The sequence below is a fragment of the Apteryx mantelli genome, chromosome 12 (genome assembly GCF_036417845.1).
Source record: "Apteryx mantelli isolate bAptMan1 chromosome 12, bAptMan1.hap1, whole genome shotgun sequence".
Classification (NCBI taxonomy): Eukaryota; Metazoa; Chordata; class Aves; order Apterygiformes; family Apterygidae; genus Apteryx; species Apteryx mantelli.
Genome location: NC_089989.1, coordinates 4677578 through 4696085, shown reverse-complemented (window position 1 = coordinate 4696085; position 18508 = coordinate 4677578). Strand labels below are relative to the sequence as shown.

At 36.2% G+C, this 18508-nt stretch overlaps 1 protein-coding gene across 1 annotated transcript in view; it reads right to left on the bottom strand.

Annotated features, from left to right (window-relative positions):
- Positions 1-18508, bottom strand: part of ERC2 (ELKS/RAB6-interacting/CAST family member 2) — a 495023-nt gene that overhangs the window by 176040 nt on the left and 300475 nt on the right. Inside the window, exon 16 of the mRNA XM_067303579.1 lies at positions 3015-3175. Within this exon, the coding sequence (XP_067159680.1) occupies positions 3015-3175 (161 nt within the window). The remainder of the gene's footprint in view (positions 1-3014; positions 3176-18508) is intronic.

Genomic DNA, 18508 nt, shown 5'->3' with positions numbered 1-18508 from the left:
GGGAAGCCAGATGAAGAAATACTATTTTAGTATATTACTGTTACACAGAATTGTCATTATTCTGTCAGCAGATGTCTGGGTCTTAGCTAGCTTCTACAATCGACTTTTGAGAACACCATATTCATAAAAATAATTTAATGCCATATTTATAATATTCTGTTGCAATGCAGCAGTTTTATAAAGCTTGTTTGACATGCACTTATTTCAGTGAGTAATTTAAAAAATTAAATTACAGTAATAAATTTCTGAATTATTTATACAAGATATTTACCAGTACACATATATCTATTAGTTTATGCTGTTTAATATATTTTACTAAATTAAATAAACAATCTAGTAAATTTAAAATTAAGACATACATTGATTTAGACATTCCTATATATAGCAGCAGTCATGTAACCCTTTTCATTCACAAATGAAAAAAATTAATAAGTGTGTTCATTTTTTGCTTCTTTGATGCAGTAGTACGGTTGTTTTAGAGGCAATAACTAAAAAGAGACAAAAACTAAATACAATCATGCGAATTTCTGCCACTAATCTCATTATCTATTCTGTTTAGTAATATTGTGCTGTGTTTTAAATACTGTTGCATTCATTAACTCTATTTTGTGTCTCCAAGATCAGCAAAACTCATCCTGAAGTCTGAAAGCCGTGCTTGGTTATTTCCATCACACTTACCACAAGCAAAAGTTCTGCTCAACATGTTACAAATAAACCTATGCAACCATTAGGATATCGCTCAAACACATTAGTTAACTCCATGAACACCACACAAGCGACCAAAACTCTTTTTCAGAATAGGACTACACTTGGATGTTCCTTCTCCAATATGTACTCTTTTTTTACACATTTCACAGAAATTAAAACGTTAGCATGTAATTAAAAATAGTATATATATATTTTTTTTTTTTTAATGAAAGGGAGCTCTAATTGCAACTAGGTTATTAGCTGAGCTCACAGACTTCAGTGGGGCTCACCTATGCATATGAGTTAGAGCATCAGGCTCTTACAAGCAGCAGTATAGAGCTGGGCAGCTGGGAAAGCTACCTAGGAGAGGAGGCTGGTTAGGTAACCCTCTCCTACCTAGGTAGGAAGACGTATATAATAAAATTTATAGTGGTTTACTATTTTAGGTTACACGGGTTGTTAACTTTGTAGATTTCCAAACAAATTGGAGCTCATTTTAGGGTTAAAAATGAAAAATGTATATGAAAATTGCTTTTCTGGAAGACAGAAAAAAAGGTAATGGCAGAAAAAAAATATATGTACTTACAGACCGAACAAAAACAATGGCAAAAAGTAAAACAAAAATATATAAGAAAGTAGTCTTTTACAAACAAAACAGAAGAAACAACACTAATGACTACACAAATAAAGAAAAAATCTAACATGCAAAAATATTTCATTTTTTTATTTAGTAATTTTTACTGTCAGTAAAATCACTCTATATCTTTATATATCATTTTAACTTTCAAATCTTCCTAACCTGGACCTTTGATAACTGGATCTTTCACCACCAGAACCATCCACTCAGTCTTTTATTCATAAAACGAACACATTTTTATCAAAAATAAAAATAAAAATAAATCAAATTTCACCTAGTTTTTGCCAACCTCACCTCCCAAACTGAAGATACATGCCTTGTGCAGCTCTTCAATATCCAGGAGGTTCTGCATACCCAACCAAGAGAGTCACAGTAACAGAATGAAAGGTACTGCTTTTGTTTTTTCTATATTACCCAACAACTGATAATTATGATCACTTATAGGAAAAAAAAAAGAATCAATCTTACCGTTAGGGCAAAACCTAAGCATGCACTCAAAGAAACAGATCAAAGCACTAAGAAAATAGACGACTTCATGAAATACACTAGCACTGACCATCTGATTTATAATAGCTGAATCAATATCTACATATAAAACAAAATCAGAAAACTAAATAAAATAACTGTTATCAAATATAAAATCACATGCTCACTACTACAAAGTATCAATTTGCATGTTTCCACACATATAAATCACGTTGTTTATTTATGAGATAAATCACATTAAAGTCAAAAGCTGAAGTTCTTTTGACTTCATTGGAAACAGCATTCCTTTTTAAATTACAGGTATTTATAATGTTGCACCTGTATTACATAGTAGCCATTCTTAAAATCTGCTTTCATAAAACTATATTAAGCATATATCTTCATTTGCCATGTTGTCTTATTTACGGTAAAAGTATTAAATAATTTTTCTGATTATTTACCTTACTTTTAAGTGTGAGGATTTTTACAATAACTTAGCTGAAGTTACACAAAGCTTAAGTGTTGGGTTTTTTTTTAATTTCCCCCAAACAAAACAGTCTTAAAATTACAACTCTGGATTTTCTTTGTTGAATGTTAACCACACACTTAACAGCCTAGCCAAGTCCTAACAGGTTAACTCTTTTCTGGTAAACACCGATTTCAAAGATCATGTCACAGCTTTAGCATGGTATAATTACAGATGTTTTCACTTATTGTGGGGAGGAAGTCGGACTTTAATTATAGGCCTATCTTCCTTTTTCTGTTCTGTATGCTTATAAATGCTAATAATGACTGATAAGGTTTGTGGGTTTTTTAACCGATTAATTTCAATAGACTTTGTACCATCTATACAAAGCTGGTAAATCCCTTTCCTTGCATTTGACACTCACTGAAACTCCAGCACAGCGTTTTCACAGAAAGATGGGGCCTTAGACCCTCTGTTTCCCATGAAAGTTATACTGTACTGATATTTTACTTGCATGTAACAAAGAACAGCTTTCAAAAAATTCTTAGCATGTCAATTATTGACTACTTTTTAAATGAAGACTTTTACACTTCTGTATTTTAAGAGGAATTTAACACTTACATTTTATAACCATTAGAAGTCCTGAAATTCAGACTTTAGTGTGTCTATATACATAGAAAAAATATTTACAGAAAAAAATCTCTTATTGCAACAAATAATTTTAATTTTTCTAGAAATTAGAGAAATAAGTGTACTCACTTCATTTCTAGAATTTCCTCAAGCTGTTTTCTCCGCTCTATTCTTAGGTTAGCCAGATGTGCTTCCTTCTCAGCCAAAGACTGCTGTGTTGAGGCAAGACGGGCTTTGGTAGAATCTAATTCTTGTCTAGTCTTTTCCAATGCATTCATCAGTTCTTCTACCTAAAAGTGAGAGAACTTTTTAAGCTCCTTGTTCTCTACAAGAACTAAATCTTTAGGTAAATATAGGGAAAAAAACCATGGAATTATTTTAAGTAAACAGCTGTTAAAATCCATTCCTATTTTAATTGTTTTTAAAATAGTCTTTAAATACCAAAAAACCTTAATGTTTTCATGAATCCATCTAGTAATGAGCAACATTTATACAAACCAGAACTGACGCAGATTGCCAAAAAGCTATTTAACCTGGGCCGCTGCCATGTACAGCCACAATTCATAAATATTTCCTACATCACTTACATTATTGAAACACAGGATGGTAGTAACTCATTACGATAGCAAATTCACAAAATTTAGATGCAGATATAGATATATATTTTAATATAAAATTGATCATGAACTCCAAATACTTTCCATCAAAAACATACGCACCCTTCTGTGCTGGACCAAGTTGTCCAGATAAACTGTAGATTCTCCGTGCCTGGGAATTTTCAAACCTTGAAAAGGAAACCTGGAGAATCTGATCTAACTTTGAAGTTATCCCTGCTCTGAGCAGAGGGGTGGACTGCACGACCTCCAGTTGTCCATTCTAACCTAAATTGTCCTAAGTTTCTGCACTGGATTTGTCTGCTATTGTTCTAAGAAAACAACCAAGTTATTTTCCTCAGGACAACTGTGAGAATTCCTGAAGTAACTATGAAATATAGGAAAATTAGGGTGATATCAATCTTTATTTGACATTGATAAATATCAGCTGGATTTAGGGTAAATTGCTTATTGCAGGAATTCAGAAAACCTCCATGTTTTCAGAAAACATGATTTGGAAGTAAAAATAGTATCTGCCATATTGTATCACATTATTTAAAGAACAAAATAAGAATGGAGACTCCAGCAAAATTTACTTGTGAGGTGAATCACTACATTCAAAGAACCAGATGGTCATGAGTAGCCTCTGCTGACCAGGGCACTTCAGCGTGATTTCCCCATTCTTGCACAAACATTCAAATGACACCGTTTATATAAAAAGGTGCAAGTATACAACAAAGAACTCATTTATTTTTAGGAGATACAGTGATCTAAATAATGAATGCCATATTTCCTGTATTTTCTTTCTCACCTCCTTTGTCCAAATATTAACATTTTATAAATTAGTCAGCATTTTGGGAAGAACATCTAAGTAAAATGAAATGGGAGAGAAAAGGAACAACTGGAATATATCCAATCTAAATGCTTCTTTAATAGCATGTTGTTCATGTTACACAAGTCATTGAAAAGCATGGACTTTCATGCAGTGACAAAGTCTGACAATATTCAGCTGTGGTCATATCATAAGCGTGTCTACAAAGACAATAAGACATTTTCCCCCAAGTCCGGGCTTAACTGCTACTTACCCCCTTCTGTTATCTAACTCCTACTCGCATGCAATCAGTGTTTATAAACCACTTTATTATTATTATTTTTTTTTTAAGTTGAACACACATTGCTTTGCTTGCCTCCCACACAACAGGTTCAGTAAAGCAAAATTAACAATACAATCTCTATCAAATTATAACGAGCAGATGCACACCCTGTTGGAAAATGATACACAGATTACTTACCACCGTACACCAGCTGCATCTGCAGTCTTTATAAACACACTAGTAAAATCAATGGATGCTGCATCATGTTGGATACAGCTAGTACCTAAGAAGTCATATTTCACCAGGGCAGAATCAGAATTACCAACACATTTAAGGTACTGATCTTCTCAGTACCTTCTTACTCTTCCACTCAGAAAGGAAAACCAGTGCAATATCGGTATGACTGAAACAGCCAGGACTGCCAGCTGTGCCCTGCGGTCCGTGCAGGTGCAAGATTCCACTAAAGCAGACCCTGAAGAAAGACGAGGGCTATAGATAACTTTGAAAATGGCTAGCTAGTGCCCTTTCACAGTAAAAGTAGCTAAGAGAAAATACAGTCGAGGGAAATGAATAATAAAAAAAGCTGCATTTGCACTTGCATCACAAAAAAAAATAAATAACAGTAGGAGACAGATCATATTTCTTTAAAAATATACTCAGTTTCTAATACAACACCACATAATTCATTCTCTATTTTAATACACACAAACACAAACTCATGCTGTCTCCAGCAAGGACAAGCCTCAACTACTTAAACATAATGTTCCTCCCTGCATTCTTGGGCTATTTCTTAATTTCATCCTTGTGTTTCTTAAAAACTGCACAGAGTTTCTGCTGAAAACCATACAATAAAGACTCCAGACTGTTACTTAATCCAGGTAGCATACATTAATGGAAACAGTAGTGGGGATTCAAGACTGCGAAGTCATTCATTCATACAGACTCTTGCTTCAAGACGGTCTCTCATGTCACTCCGCACTTGCAGATTTGCGTGGCAGAGGAGGACCCAAAAAGGCAGAACAGCACTGCTTCTGCATCGTTAGTACTGTCCTCCTCCTGCCCTTCAGGTTCAGCTGAATGTAGTATCCAGCCTGTTGACTGACTGAATGCTCACCTGATTTCTTATATAGAACATCAGCTATATTTTAAAGCATTTAAAAGAATTAAACAACTGGGAAAAACAAAGCTGTGGATTTGTTAAAGTATATTAATACTCACATATTACCAGACAAAAGTGACCAGGTTTTAAGCAAGATGAAAAAAAGACTTTAAAAATTTAAATATAAAAACCTTTTCAAAACACAAATCATTAACATGCGTAGACTTGAAAGTTACACTTTCATTTACATTTTCAACACAATATTTGCCAGTTGATTCATTCTTCACTTTTTGAATATGACCCAAGTTCAGAGAGATGTTTTCCTAGTTAACTCTCTCACCAACACCGAGAGCAGCAGCAGAACTTGACTGGCAGGCATTTATAAAAGAAACTGATTTTCAAATATCTTATTAGCAAAGATTTTATTATCTAATCTAAATACATAATGCTGAAGTTATACACATAACCACTATACCTACACGTTTATTATACAGCTGTAGCACCGATATTACAATGTAAAATTAACTTCAAACATTGAAGGCAATTCTATCTAGATATAAAAGTTTAGGGAAAAAGGCTGTGTAAAACATAAACCAAATTCCTGAGTAAGTGCCTATTCTCTTCCTTGATATTAGAATTAAATGACAGCAGAAAATATGAAGGATAAAAGTTGCTTTACCACATCTTTTAGTCCTCCTCTAAGGAATGGAGATAAATCCAGTACTAGCAGTGCAAAATTTTAGCTTTCTGAGCTATGGCAAATGCTTCTTTGGGTGCATTCAGGGCCTATGCACGTAGAGAAGAACATGCATCCAGGAGCCCTTTCCTCTCCAGACCACTGGCATGATCCTGCCTCTCCGTTTTTCAGTTTCTCCACTCTCCAGACATTGAGCTGACTCCCCTGCTGAGGGATCAGTCCAATGGCAAGGAACACCTTTATATAATTTTTATATCAGTGTACAAAAGATCGAGACAAAGTTTGTATTGATGGTTATATTTATTACCTGTGATACCTCATCCAGCCACTTTCCTTCCAAACTGAAGCATCTATTTTACCTTAATTATTGCATATGCTTCACTAAGACATAAATACAGAAAAGCCTCTCAAATTAATTACTGCTTATCAGCAACACATTCTAAAATCCAGGCAGCATTTTAAACTACTTCATGTGCTGAAGTTGGTGCAGGCAGTGCCATTGCGCAGGCGGACGCTCCTGCGCGGCGGCTCGAGGGGGCTGCGCCCTGCCCGGAGCAAGAGCCGCAAAGCCCGCTCTTCTTTCTCCACGGTGTCTGTTGGTCTCATTACTTCTATGCACAAACCTGGCTATTTTAAATATTTACTGAAGAATTAATAGGAATCCATGTTTTAGAAGAGTTTATTGTGAGACTCTCACTGGATACAAAGTCCTTACTAGATAAGTGCCCTCAATACATCAGCTGGTTTTTCTCCCTTTCTGAGAGACAGCAGCCGCCTTTTATCATTTCAAATTTCTAATAAAAGCTTTTTTTATATATATACTTTCAGAAAGCTTAACTGCCCTCAGCGCTCCAAGGATTTGGCTAAACACTGTCAATACCTGAATTTAAGTTTACATTTCAGAACGGCAGGAAACTGGCAGACCAAACTATTCCCATTCTCTTTCCTGGCTGTGTGTCTATTTTAAATGAACACCTTTAACTACTTCTGCAGCTTCACATCTTCAAGTGCAACCAGCACTTTTTCACACCCAGATAAGAAAAGAAAAAAGAAACGAACGTGGAAGAAGTATACATCTGCCTTACCAGATTCTGTAAATTGAAGAAGGTTAGAGTTCAAATGAATGACAGTTTATTAAAAACGCCCTGGAGCCTTCTTAATTCCAGATTGGATTCGGCTCAGCACAGCATAATATAGTTCCAGTTTGTGGGAATAAGGAGGGGGAGGGACAATCGCATGTTTTTTTCAGTTCAAGTATGATATATTGCTGCAGGATGACGAAGCGCTGGCAACTTTCCAACAATCAAGATTAGTATTAATAGCAATACTATCTTTAAAGGGTTGGCACTTCATTTTAACAACAATATTAGTGATAAATACAAGAGTTTTGGATTTCCCTTACTGACTTTTTCAAGTATCGGTAGCCATACAACTCCATACCTACTTTAATTTAAAACTTAAGCTTATGTTAGTACACACAGGTCATTTTTGAATTCTACATAGTAAAATTCACATTGATAAATCCCACTAGTTTGTTACAGTTTCTTCACTTGTCTTTAATACAAGAATATCAACCATTATAAATAAAGGAAAAAAAAAGGTTTAACGGGCTTTGTAATGGTCGCCCAGTACAGTTTATGTGGGTTGTATTTGTTTAACGAAAAGTCAGTTAGTGTAAAAATCCATCCATTTTTTTTTCCAAAGGTCCTTTCTTTTCTCCATTTGCAAGAAAACTATTTTTTTTCCACCAAGTTACACACTACAAAAAATTCAGTTATCCCCAGCTCTGTGAATATTAATTTAATAAAAACTATATTTGTTTTTTTCCCCATAATTATGCATGAGATAGCGAAAAAGGAAAGACCAGATTCCTTAGAGTTTCTTTTTGTGGTTTTCCTACAAATTCATTCTGTCGCTGGACTAAAGGATCTAGATAACATATTCACAGAGATGAATGAAAACAGATTTAAAAGAATGGATTTGTACACACAAATATCCACTTACCAGCTCTTCTGATGCAGGCAGTAGACTTCAGCTCTTTCCACTAATGGATTGCCTGTTGCTTTCCCCAAGGAGAGACGGCGTGCCAGGCACCCCAGGGGGCTGTGCCAGCGGCTGCTGGCCACGCGCAGAACGATTCGACTGCACAACTAAATCAATTACACACCTACAGGAGGTCCAACCCAAGTCATATGGACCTACTGCTCTTAAAATTGCCAACACTGTCCTGCAATACAGTTTGTAAATACCTTGTTTCTTTCTAATGGGAATTCCTCCTGCGTACAACTGCCTACATGGTTTCATCGCAAACATGTTTTCCACAAAAGGGAGCAGACGTAGCAAAGTGTCACACTGAGCGCCCTCCCCTCCACTTTCTTCCCATCCCATTTCTCACCCATAGCCAAATTCCTCACCTCTGACTTCTTCCCATCAAAGCTTTTAGACCCAGGAAACGGGTCTAATGAAACTGGTATAGTTATGTTCTTCCTAAACCTTTTTAAACAGAGAAATCAGACACATGTTGTGTTTCAAACAGTTTTGGATATGGACAGAGAAGAAAAATGCAATTGTACTCTAGAACATATATATAAGCTTTGAAACAAACATCCTCAGTGAAAGTTTTGACAGAAGAGTAAGCAGAAGATTTATAAAATCCAGGATAATAGTTCAGTTTGATTTTTTTGATCTTAATAGACCAGGCAAGCAGAGTGCAGTGATACCACCCAGCAATGCAGTGGTAGTATGATGCAAATTACTGCACATGGTGCAAGGGGAATCCTCATGAAATGGTTTGCCATCTCCATAGGAACACAATTATCAAGTGGGATACCATCCTGAAGTATCTGAAATCAGAACCTTATTGAGATTACTTAACTACATAAAGCAGGCTTTAAAATATTTTAATGTTTTTGCTAAGTAATATATTGATAATACATATGGCTATATCACAAATTTCCCATCTAGACTTGTAGGGACCACAGTCAGAGAAAGGAGGTACTTCAATTTCCTTAACATTTACTTACTGGCTGTCCCATTCTGGTTAGCAATCATGTTAATTGATATCAGTATGGCTTTATGATGGTGATACATGTCCATCCCCACAGAAAATAAATCTAGAATTTAGTGGAAACTGTGGCCTTCCCATAGATTCCTATATATTAGAAGAAATATATATATATCCTGTGTAGAATGATTAATAATTTATCAGTCTTTATTAGGTTTATGTAGGATTTTCCAGACAGTTCTGGGAAATGGATTGAAAAGATTAACTTCCTTGATGTTGGCAATTAGAACTCCCATAACCTTTTATTCTAAACCTCAGTAGTTCAATAAAATATAGGATCACAACAATGTATTTCTTGGATTCATTATCTGGACTTCCAATGTATATAATGATTTCACCTAGAATTGAAAAAACATAATGAAATAATTCTGAAAATATCTGTAAGTCAGTTAAAACAAAAGCCAAACCAAAACTGCAGCCCAAATCAACAAACTACTGTAAATAAGTTCATCTCTGAGGATAAAATTATACATAGCTTCAACTATATCAAGTGAAAAATGATTCATCCTTTTCAAATTAAATACGATGCTTGTTAACCTCTGCGCTCTAGGGCCATGTTTCTAGATAGGTGGAAACAAAGATTCTCTTCAAGTGCAAACAAAAACAAGGCATCTGCTATAGCCCCAGGAATACTGTAATCTATTTAAACACTGTTCATCTTGTTAAACACAAGCTCCAGTTATAGTATTCTCAATGAGCTTCAACTAGATAACACTGTATGATGAGCCAGTATGAACATGGGAAGACGGCCTCCTGCAAAACTGAAAAGGACGAACAAAAGGGCAGAACTCGGCTTGGAAACTCCTTCACTAGCAGCACAATACAGTTACAGATGGAGCAGCTAATGTCACGTTCTGATATCTGTGATGCTAGTATAAACTGCAAAAAAAACCTCTCAACATGCCAATAAAGATACGCTATTCAAAGTGTTGCAAGATTCAGTCTACAAACGTTCTTTGTCCGAGGTAAACCTCATGCTGACAAAGCCTAACTCACTGTAGACCTCATTCAACTCTAAAAATCACCCAGACATTCACTGTAATGGAAACAAGATCAGACACCTGAGCAATTGTGCAATCCCACTTCTTAGAGAAACAGCACCAGCTTTAATTTTTTTCATTTAGTTTGAAAATGAATCATTTCCTTGGTATATCTTACTGTTTTCCTCTCTTTCTCCACTGAGCCTCATTTGCGCAAATCTGTGATATTCTAAATGACTGGTGGCCTCAGCTCTGTTCTTACACTTGTTTGATACTGTGCAAACTTAATTACAAAAGTAGCATGAAAGGCATTTTATAGTTGTGCACATGACAGAAGATTTAGATGTAATATATTGATAAATTACAGAGCTCAGCCTAGTGTTTCCAGAAGTATAAAAAAAATATGTAATTGAATTAGCTATTGAACATATGCTGATTTCAGTAGGACACTCAATTGTCCTACAGGATATTGTCCCTGGAAGAGAAGTCTTTTTGACTGAAAACAATTATGCTGTGTGATTTCAGTGTTGAGTCTTTTTAGATAAACCATGCAAGTAGAGCAGAGCAACTCTTTAGCTGGTGTTAAAGTACAGCGCTGTCAGACTGGCCTCTCTGGTTAATGTCAATAGCACTGCGTATAAAAGGTGACTAAAGTGTGTACAAATGTTGATCTTTGGAGAAGGCATGCCTAGAATCATACACACATCTACTATTTCATCCACCAGGTCAACTTCAGGGAGAGAGGGCAAACTGGGAGTTTTCTTGCCAAAAGTTGATTCTTAGCACACTTGTTAGGTTACACTGCCCAAAGCTGCCTCCCCACTGTTTTTAATTCATAATCCCAATATATTATTAAAGTCAGAAACGCTTCTCCCTCAGAATATTTCCAAAGGCATTAGGGAGTCACATGGTATGTGTAAAGTCTTACTGCAAACAGGTAGTTTATGTACAGTAGAGAGTTTCCCCACATACTGCAATGTGCTTACATATTGTGAAATAACAAGTAACACTTACTGAAGTTATGTTAGTGCATGAAAATACTTGGATAATTTTACATGAAAACTTTGAAAAATAAGATTTCCAATCTAGCTTTTATACAAATTAAAGAATAGTAATATGCATAAAGAGAAATAAAAAGGTTCATGCAATTGGTAACAAGGTATAGTTTCTGTATCAAGGAAATTTGGTATCATCTTTAGTACTGTGACTTTTAAAAATAAATTTGTTTGAGTACTGGATACCTAATAAAGCTGAATCTGCACTCTTGTTTTAATGCAGATGTGCTTTTTCTGCTTACTTAATTATATGGCATTTTTGCTATTTTACAGGCCTGGCACAAAAGTCCCAGTGACATACGGACATGCTACATGCTTAAAAATTAAAATAAAGCAATTGCTACTGCATATAATGCAATAATCCCTATATAAATAACTTTAAGGAAAGTCATGGTATGGCTGTAGATTTTTAAAGAGTCAAGTTCTGGCTGTGGCACACCCATTTGCAAATCACTCCTATCAAGAAAAATGTTAATACTTATTATAGTAACTAACAGTTTAGTTAAACTTTTATTCAAATTTACCTAGAGCCAGAGGTGAAGCACAGGAGAAGAAACGGAGCAGAACTCCAAACCGTTCCCCAAGTTGTTTCAGGCACAACACACACACAAGCAGCACAAGTTTGGCCACTATGAGCTCTGTCCCTATACGCCAAATAAGCTGTGCTACAGCCCTAGAAAATGTTACCTATTCTGTGTCGTTTCTGGTATTTTTCCTGTTAGCGGGGCAAAAAGGTTCCTTAGAAAGGAATCTTTCACGCAAAGAAATAATAAAACAAAAACCTGCTCTGGAGGGGTCAGCTCAGGAAGAGACCAGTCGGTAGGATCAAAACTGAAGTGCTCCCGAGTCTCTCCAGAAGAGGACAGAACGTGGGACAGGCGGGGAGGCCTGCAGGGGACGACAAAATGTCTGGCAACTGGACTCTGCTACGAACACAAGATAAGCGAGGAATGATCACACGATGAAGCCCAACTACCGACCCAAAATCTGTCTGCACAAATTCCTCCACGAAGGCAGTTTGCAATCAGTGTGTCGAATTTTAAGAGCGCTGAACAGAAAACTTTCCTAAATAGGAGCTCCCTCTTCATGAAACCATCCCCCCATCAGCTACACAGGAATAAACTTCCTGGGAAAGCCTGTCGCACATCACAGCGCCTCCCCCAAACCCCCTGTGGGAGGAACTCGGCAGCCGTCTCAGGAATTACTACTTGTGCAAAAGGGGAGCCAGCTGCGAGCGCTTGCCCAGCCCGCTGCCTCCGCGCGCGGGGCTGCGGGCGCTCGGCAGACACGCAGAAGGCAGTAACAGAGCCCGCGGATGCCTCCCGGCGCGGCGGGCGTCACCCAGGAGCAAACCGCAGCAGCCAAACAGATCCTTTACGGACACGGCACGTGCACGAGTGCAGAGACAGCATGCAACGCTGCCAAGCGAGTTTGCAAAGAGAAAGACAGAATGAGCAGAATTACACACACACACACACCCTGCAGGAGTGAAACTATGCAGGAAAGACTCAGCACGACCATGGACATGAGAGAAGAACATCAGGTGGCAGGAGCCGAAGAAACACTGTTCTTTTGAAATCGCAAAATTTTCCTCAATCACTATCTGAAGGAAGGAGGAGGAAGTAAAGAGGTTTTCACAATGGTTTTACTCAAAATTAGCTCCTGGAAAACTCATCACCTTCTGTTTGTGAAGGAGAGCAGCAGTCACCAATGAATAAAAACATTCCTGGGAAAAACAAAGATGCTGAATAACTTATTCACTTCCAGGCAACAAAAAACAAAGCTGTCACTGAAACTATCACCTCACCTACAACGAACACAAGGATTTCAGTTCCGCCACACCGGTTTGTGAGGGCTTGGCCCAAGCATACGGGTGCAAATACCGTAACTCAGAGTTAGCCTTTTTTGCTTTGTTTTCTTGTTTGCCCTCATGCAGTTAACGATGTACCAGGCAAACATTCGTTTGGCAATGTACTTCTACCAAGTGACATATTTTGTTTTGCTAGACTGAAAAAAGGGGGGGAGGAAGGGAAAAAGGTTATAAAACTTACACTGGCATTCATCTCATCGTGTGTAATATTCCAGATTGCTTATGTTATCACAACATCCACCAGGACCAAGAAAATAATAAAGGCAACAAAAAATGGCAGTTAGCTCTCTTGTTCTTCAAATTCAGTTGCTTCTTCGCTCTGATAACTGTGCATGAGTACTTCCCTAGTAGGGTACTCTGCGATTCAGTTTTCTCGGTCTGTTCTAGTCCCTTTTCAGCTTCTGACAGAAGATCTATCACAGAGCTGCCTCTTCAGCAAGCTACCAGAATTTGCTGAACCAAGTCTCCCTCTTCCACATCATCTTCTCAACCTGCTGATCTAGGTTATATTAGAACATTTTTCTTATTCTTCTTGGAGTGCTTCAACTGTTAACTTCTGCTTCATAGAGTCAAATAAGTGGTGCTTTTGGTCTTAGCCTTATTATCTTCTTGGCCCAAAGATGTGACAGTTGAAATATTCTAACAGAACTTCCCTACAGGACTTAATTGATTTCCCAACTACTATTTCCGTGGTTTTCAAAATTATTGCTCAGCCTGTGTATGGGTTATATTCACAACGTGCAACAACTGTGGTAAGGCAACTTTTCTTATTTAGGGATTACAAGTAGTTTTTTGTCTTCTGCTAGAATAAATATTGAAGAACAACATTCTTCAAGAAGCTGTTAACATTTAGATAGAGCTTTCTTGCTTCCTAAATTGCACTTCCTAAATTGCACATACATTAGGCAGAGTTTGATGAGAACAACAAGGTTCCTTACCTCGTTGGAGGTTCCATGAAAATGGAAAAGTAGTAACAGAATCTTTAATTAACATGAGCTACCTTTTATTCCTCAGCTGAAAGTTTGCTTTCCTACCTATTCTCTCAGGCTCTTTCCCACATGAGGCAAAAATCAGACGAGTATAAATAGAAAACAAAGATCAACAAGCTGGTATTATTCACTGTATTTCCAGGCAAAATATATAGGCTTTAAGAAGAAAATACATAAGCTTTAAGTGACAGGACTTCAAAACTTTCAGCAGGGAGGCTTAAACTGACCTTGATGTATTTAAATACTTTCAATTAGATCAGTCAGAACTTTATTTTGGGTCTGCTTGACCTTTCATGTAAAGAACCCTTGCCACAGTTCACATTCTGTAAAATAATCCTCATCAGGTTTAGGTTATTTCATTTGCACGTATCTTTTATTATGTTCCTCTCATCCAAAGAAAGATTTGGTTTCAGAGACCATGTCCACATCAAGTTGTACATCTGATATATTAAGTTCTAGAGCACCTATCCAACGAACACACAATCTCACAACTAAGGATACATTAAAACTATTTGAGAGAGAGCTTATGAACAAATGTATGTTCCCAGCACACTAAATTAACGCTTTCTTTCTTTTGCAACTTTGTACAGACCTTTATCCCACAAACACAAACTTTGGCACAGAAAACTCTGCTATGCCCAGCATTTTATCAATTACTATAAAGCATCAAATTTCTCTTTTACTTGTCCAGGTAAAACATATGAAACAAAAACAAAAATTCTTAGATGTCTTATGTATTAACTAAGTAGGTAGGTATTATGAATTAAATAAGCTGTTTTTATAAATAGAAGAGCATTTCCATCCATTTCAAGGTCCTTGATACTGAAACATGATTCTTCTAATGCTTAAATTATACATACTGCTTCAGATGGACTATTCAGTCTCTCAAATTAGCTCCAGTACGTGTTACAGTAAATGAAATTTGTTGAGCATCTGATCTGCATTACAAGCAAAATCCTCAATGTTGTATTACCATGTCTTAAGAGATCTCACCTCCAAAATGTTCGGGAAAAAACTGTAAAGAAAACCTTAGTCTTTCATCCACAGGATAATGAAAATAGAAACACCCAAAATGTAACTGTTCTCTCACATCATCCAATGTCATATTCAGAAAACTACCTAGGATGGTTGAAATCATGGCTCCTGTGTTAAATATATAAGACACTTTAAGAAGCAGGTTATATAGTTATTTAATTATTTTATTCTTCATATTTCCACCAAGATGCAAATAATACTTGAAATGTTTGGATATGAGGATAGTCTAAATATAATATACTTCTAGTGGAAATAACATTTGCTTCATTTAGACCTCAGGCACTGCTGATGGCAGAACAAGATTGGAATGTGCAGATAATTATCTTTGAGGCTAGTCAACAGCTAGAAGTCCCTCATAATATCGCCTTTAAGATCAAGCCAAGACATTCCAGTCTGAATCAAGGTTTATTTATTAAAGGATTTAGCACTTTTAGATCCCATATTGCCTGGAAGACCACCAATTTCCATTCCCAAATATCTAATTTCTTCAGTTTCTTGGTACATACATAAGACCTTCAAAATCACTTCAGTGAGCACATAAAGGACATCTAAATTCCTTTCCCTCACTGAGATGAATTCCACAGGAAACACATCTACAAAGTAAAATCTACACAGAGACTAGGAGATTTTACTAATTTTCATTCACTTAGGCAACAAGGGGTACATAATTGCAGGCCTTTTTTCACTGAAAGTTGTATTTTTCTAGATCTTGATGGGTGCAAGGAATACTGAGAAAAACAGTTTTTCATGATTAGTAAAAAATGAATTAAAATAAAATAAAAGTCCAGTGGCATTACTTCTATGTCAGCATACAAAATGAGTTATCCCCTGATAAAATCTTACTTTTCAGAAGAGGAACAATATTATGGCACTTATTTCAGCTGCTCTCTGGCACAAAGATATCACTGGTATGTTCTGCCCCTTTTACTTAGGCTAACAAAGACAAAGGACGCAAAAACTGGACAACAGAGGTAACCACATAAAAAGATGTGTTTTGAATATTTTCTTACATGGGGAGAAAGTGGGGCACTTAAAATTTATGGGTTTTTTTTTTTTCCTTTTAAGAAACCCTGTTTAAAACAAGGAAACAAATTTGTTATTCAAAACTATACCTCAAGAATTCTCTTGTAAGTTGGCTTTTTCAGTTTAGGGTCTTTTTTGTGCTTGTGCCACTTTTCTAAAATCTATTGTTCATGACAAAAGATCAAAAGTAATGGCTTATAATACAACATCTGTTCAGTAAATTCATCTGATAGTGTAATATTAAAGAGTCCTTCTATAAATGAACAGAAAAGAAATATAGCCTTTCTACACATAATGGACTTGGTCAACAAAAAACTAAACATTCACAGTATGATCCTGGTTATCCAAACTGCCCTGCTGTATCTAATGAACTGTTAACATGTCTTCCCGTCTGACAGTGACTCCTCGTGATACAAACTATGAGTTATCCAGACAAATTTAGTGTTGTACAAGTTGTTTGAAAAACTGGGATCCCACTGTACTGCATTATGAATACAGTTTGACCCAAGATATATCTTAAGGCATTTCATGTAACCCTATTCAGTAATCCACCTCAAGAGAAGAAAAAATTAGTCATTATAAAAGACTAATTCTCATTGTTATAAATCCAGAGTAAAGCATGTTAATAATAATTATTAGTATTAACTTACTGTTTGTCTGTAATACTACAAATGCAAATGTAAGCTTTCTCACACTGAACAACATAAGTTTCATGGGCCTGGGAAAGGAGATGCAAGCTCTGTATCTTAAAGGAGAGCAATCCCCTCCCCACCCCATCCCTTTATCCAAATGGGGTTTCAAAGAAAAAAAAGAATAAAGAAAAGCCAATTATACTTGGTCAGCAGGATAAATTGCGCCCCCACTTCTTGCCATTGCCTTCAGCAGGGTAGAAGCAGTATAGCTAATACAGATAGCAACCCACTATTATTTCAGGATTGCATTTAGAAACTAAAACCATATTAATATTCCCAACACAGGCTTATAGTAAAAGCCCACATGGTCCCATACACACTGTAATATCTAAAATGAGAGTCTTGAAAAAACAAAGAACTGAAGCAAAGCTAAGAGCATTGCTGTCTTTACCAGAGAAGTCAACTCAAAAATAAACACAACTGTTCATGAGAAAGATATTAGAAGCAGTAAATTTTCTAGTGATGAGTGTTTTTAGGTGTATAATTTATGTGTGCAAACACTCACTGGTGGTATGACCAGAAACGCAGATATCGTGGAATGCAAAGGAGAAAAAATAGGGGAATCTAGAAGATGTGGATACATGCTCTACTAGGCTGATAAATAAAACTAGCAAACTTACATGAAAGACTACATTGTGGCATATTTTTACAAAAGCAAAAACAAAAACAAATGTTGTTGATTCAAGAATGAAAGTTGGCAGGAAGCTGCCATTAGGTCTTCTATAGTTTACATTATATTTTTTTCTTCCAGACGTTGCCAGTGGGAGGTTTTATAGGATAATGATATACTGAGAAACTTATGACAAGCATGTCCAAACAAAGTAAAACATATTTTTCACAAAACAGTAAACTCTGATAGCTTTAAACCATGGAGCCAGAGGTAGCCTGAAGAATAATTATAGCAGAATTGTTAACTTGTAAAACCTGTTTAAGGTATTTAAGTACTCTTGACTTTTTTCCAGAAAATATTGTTAAAGCAGGAAGTGACTTTTAAAAAATAGAGTTGAAATAGGAAAGGGGTTAGTCATACAAAAACGCTGAATAGTAATGTGTTTAGCAGCTTGATGACAGCAAAAATAATAGACAAATATAACAGGCATCAATTAGCAGAATTTCTGGTGTATTAAACAGAATTTAAAAAAGGACCAAGTAGGCATAAAGCTTGATCAGTCTTTTATTCCTAGATGTTGTCTTTTCTAAGTCCTACTTAAGAGTTTGTTAACAAAACAGTACATGAGGGTGTACCTAAGTTTTCCAGTATGTTTAAATCAGTTGTGTAAATGGAGATATTAACAGTTATCCTTCAGTAACTTTTATTGTACAGCCACATGACTGATTTCCAAAATACCGAAACCCTTTAAAAGCATGTAAAGCCCTTTTCACATATTAAAAAAAGTTTGGCTGAGCCTTTATAAAATAAAAATATTGCTGA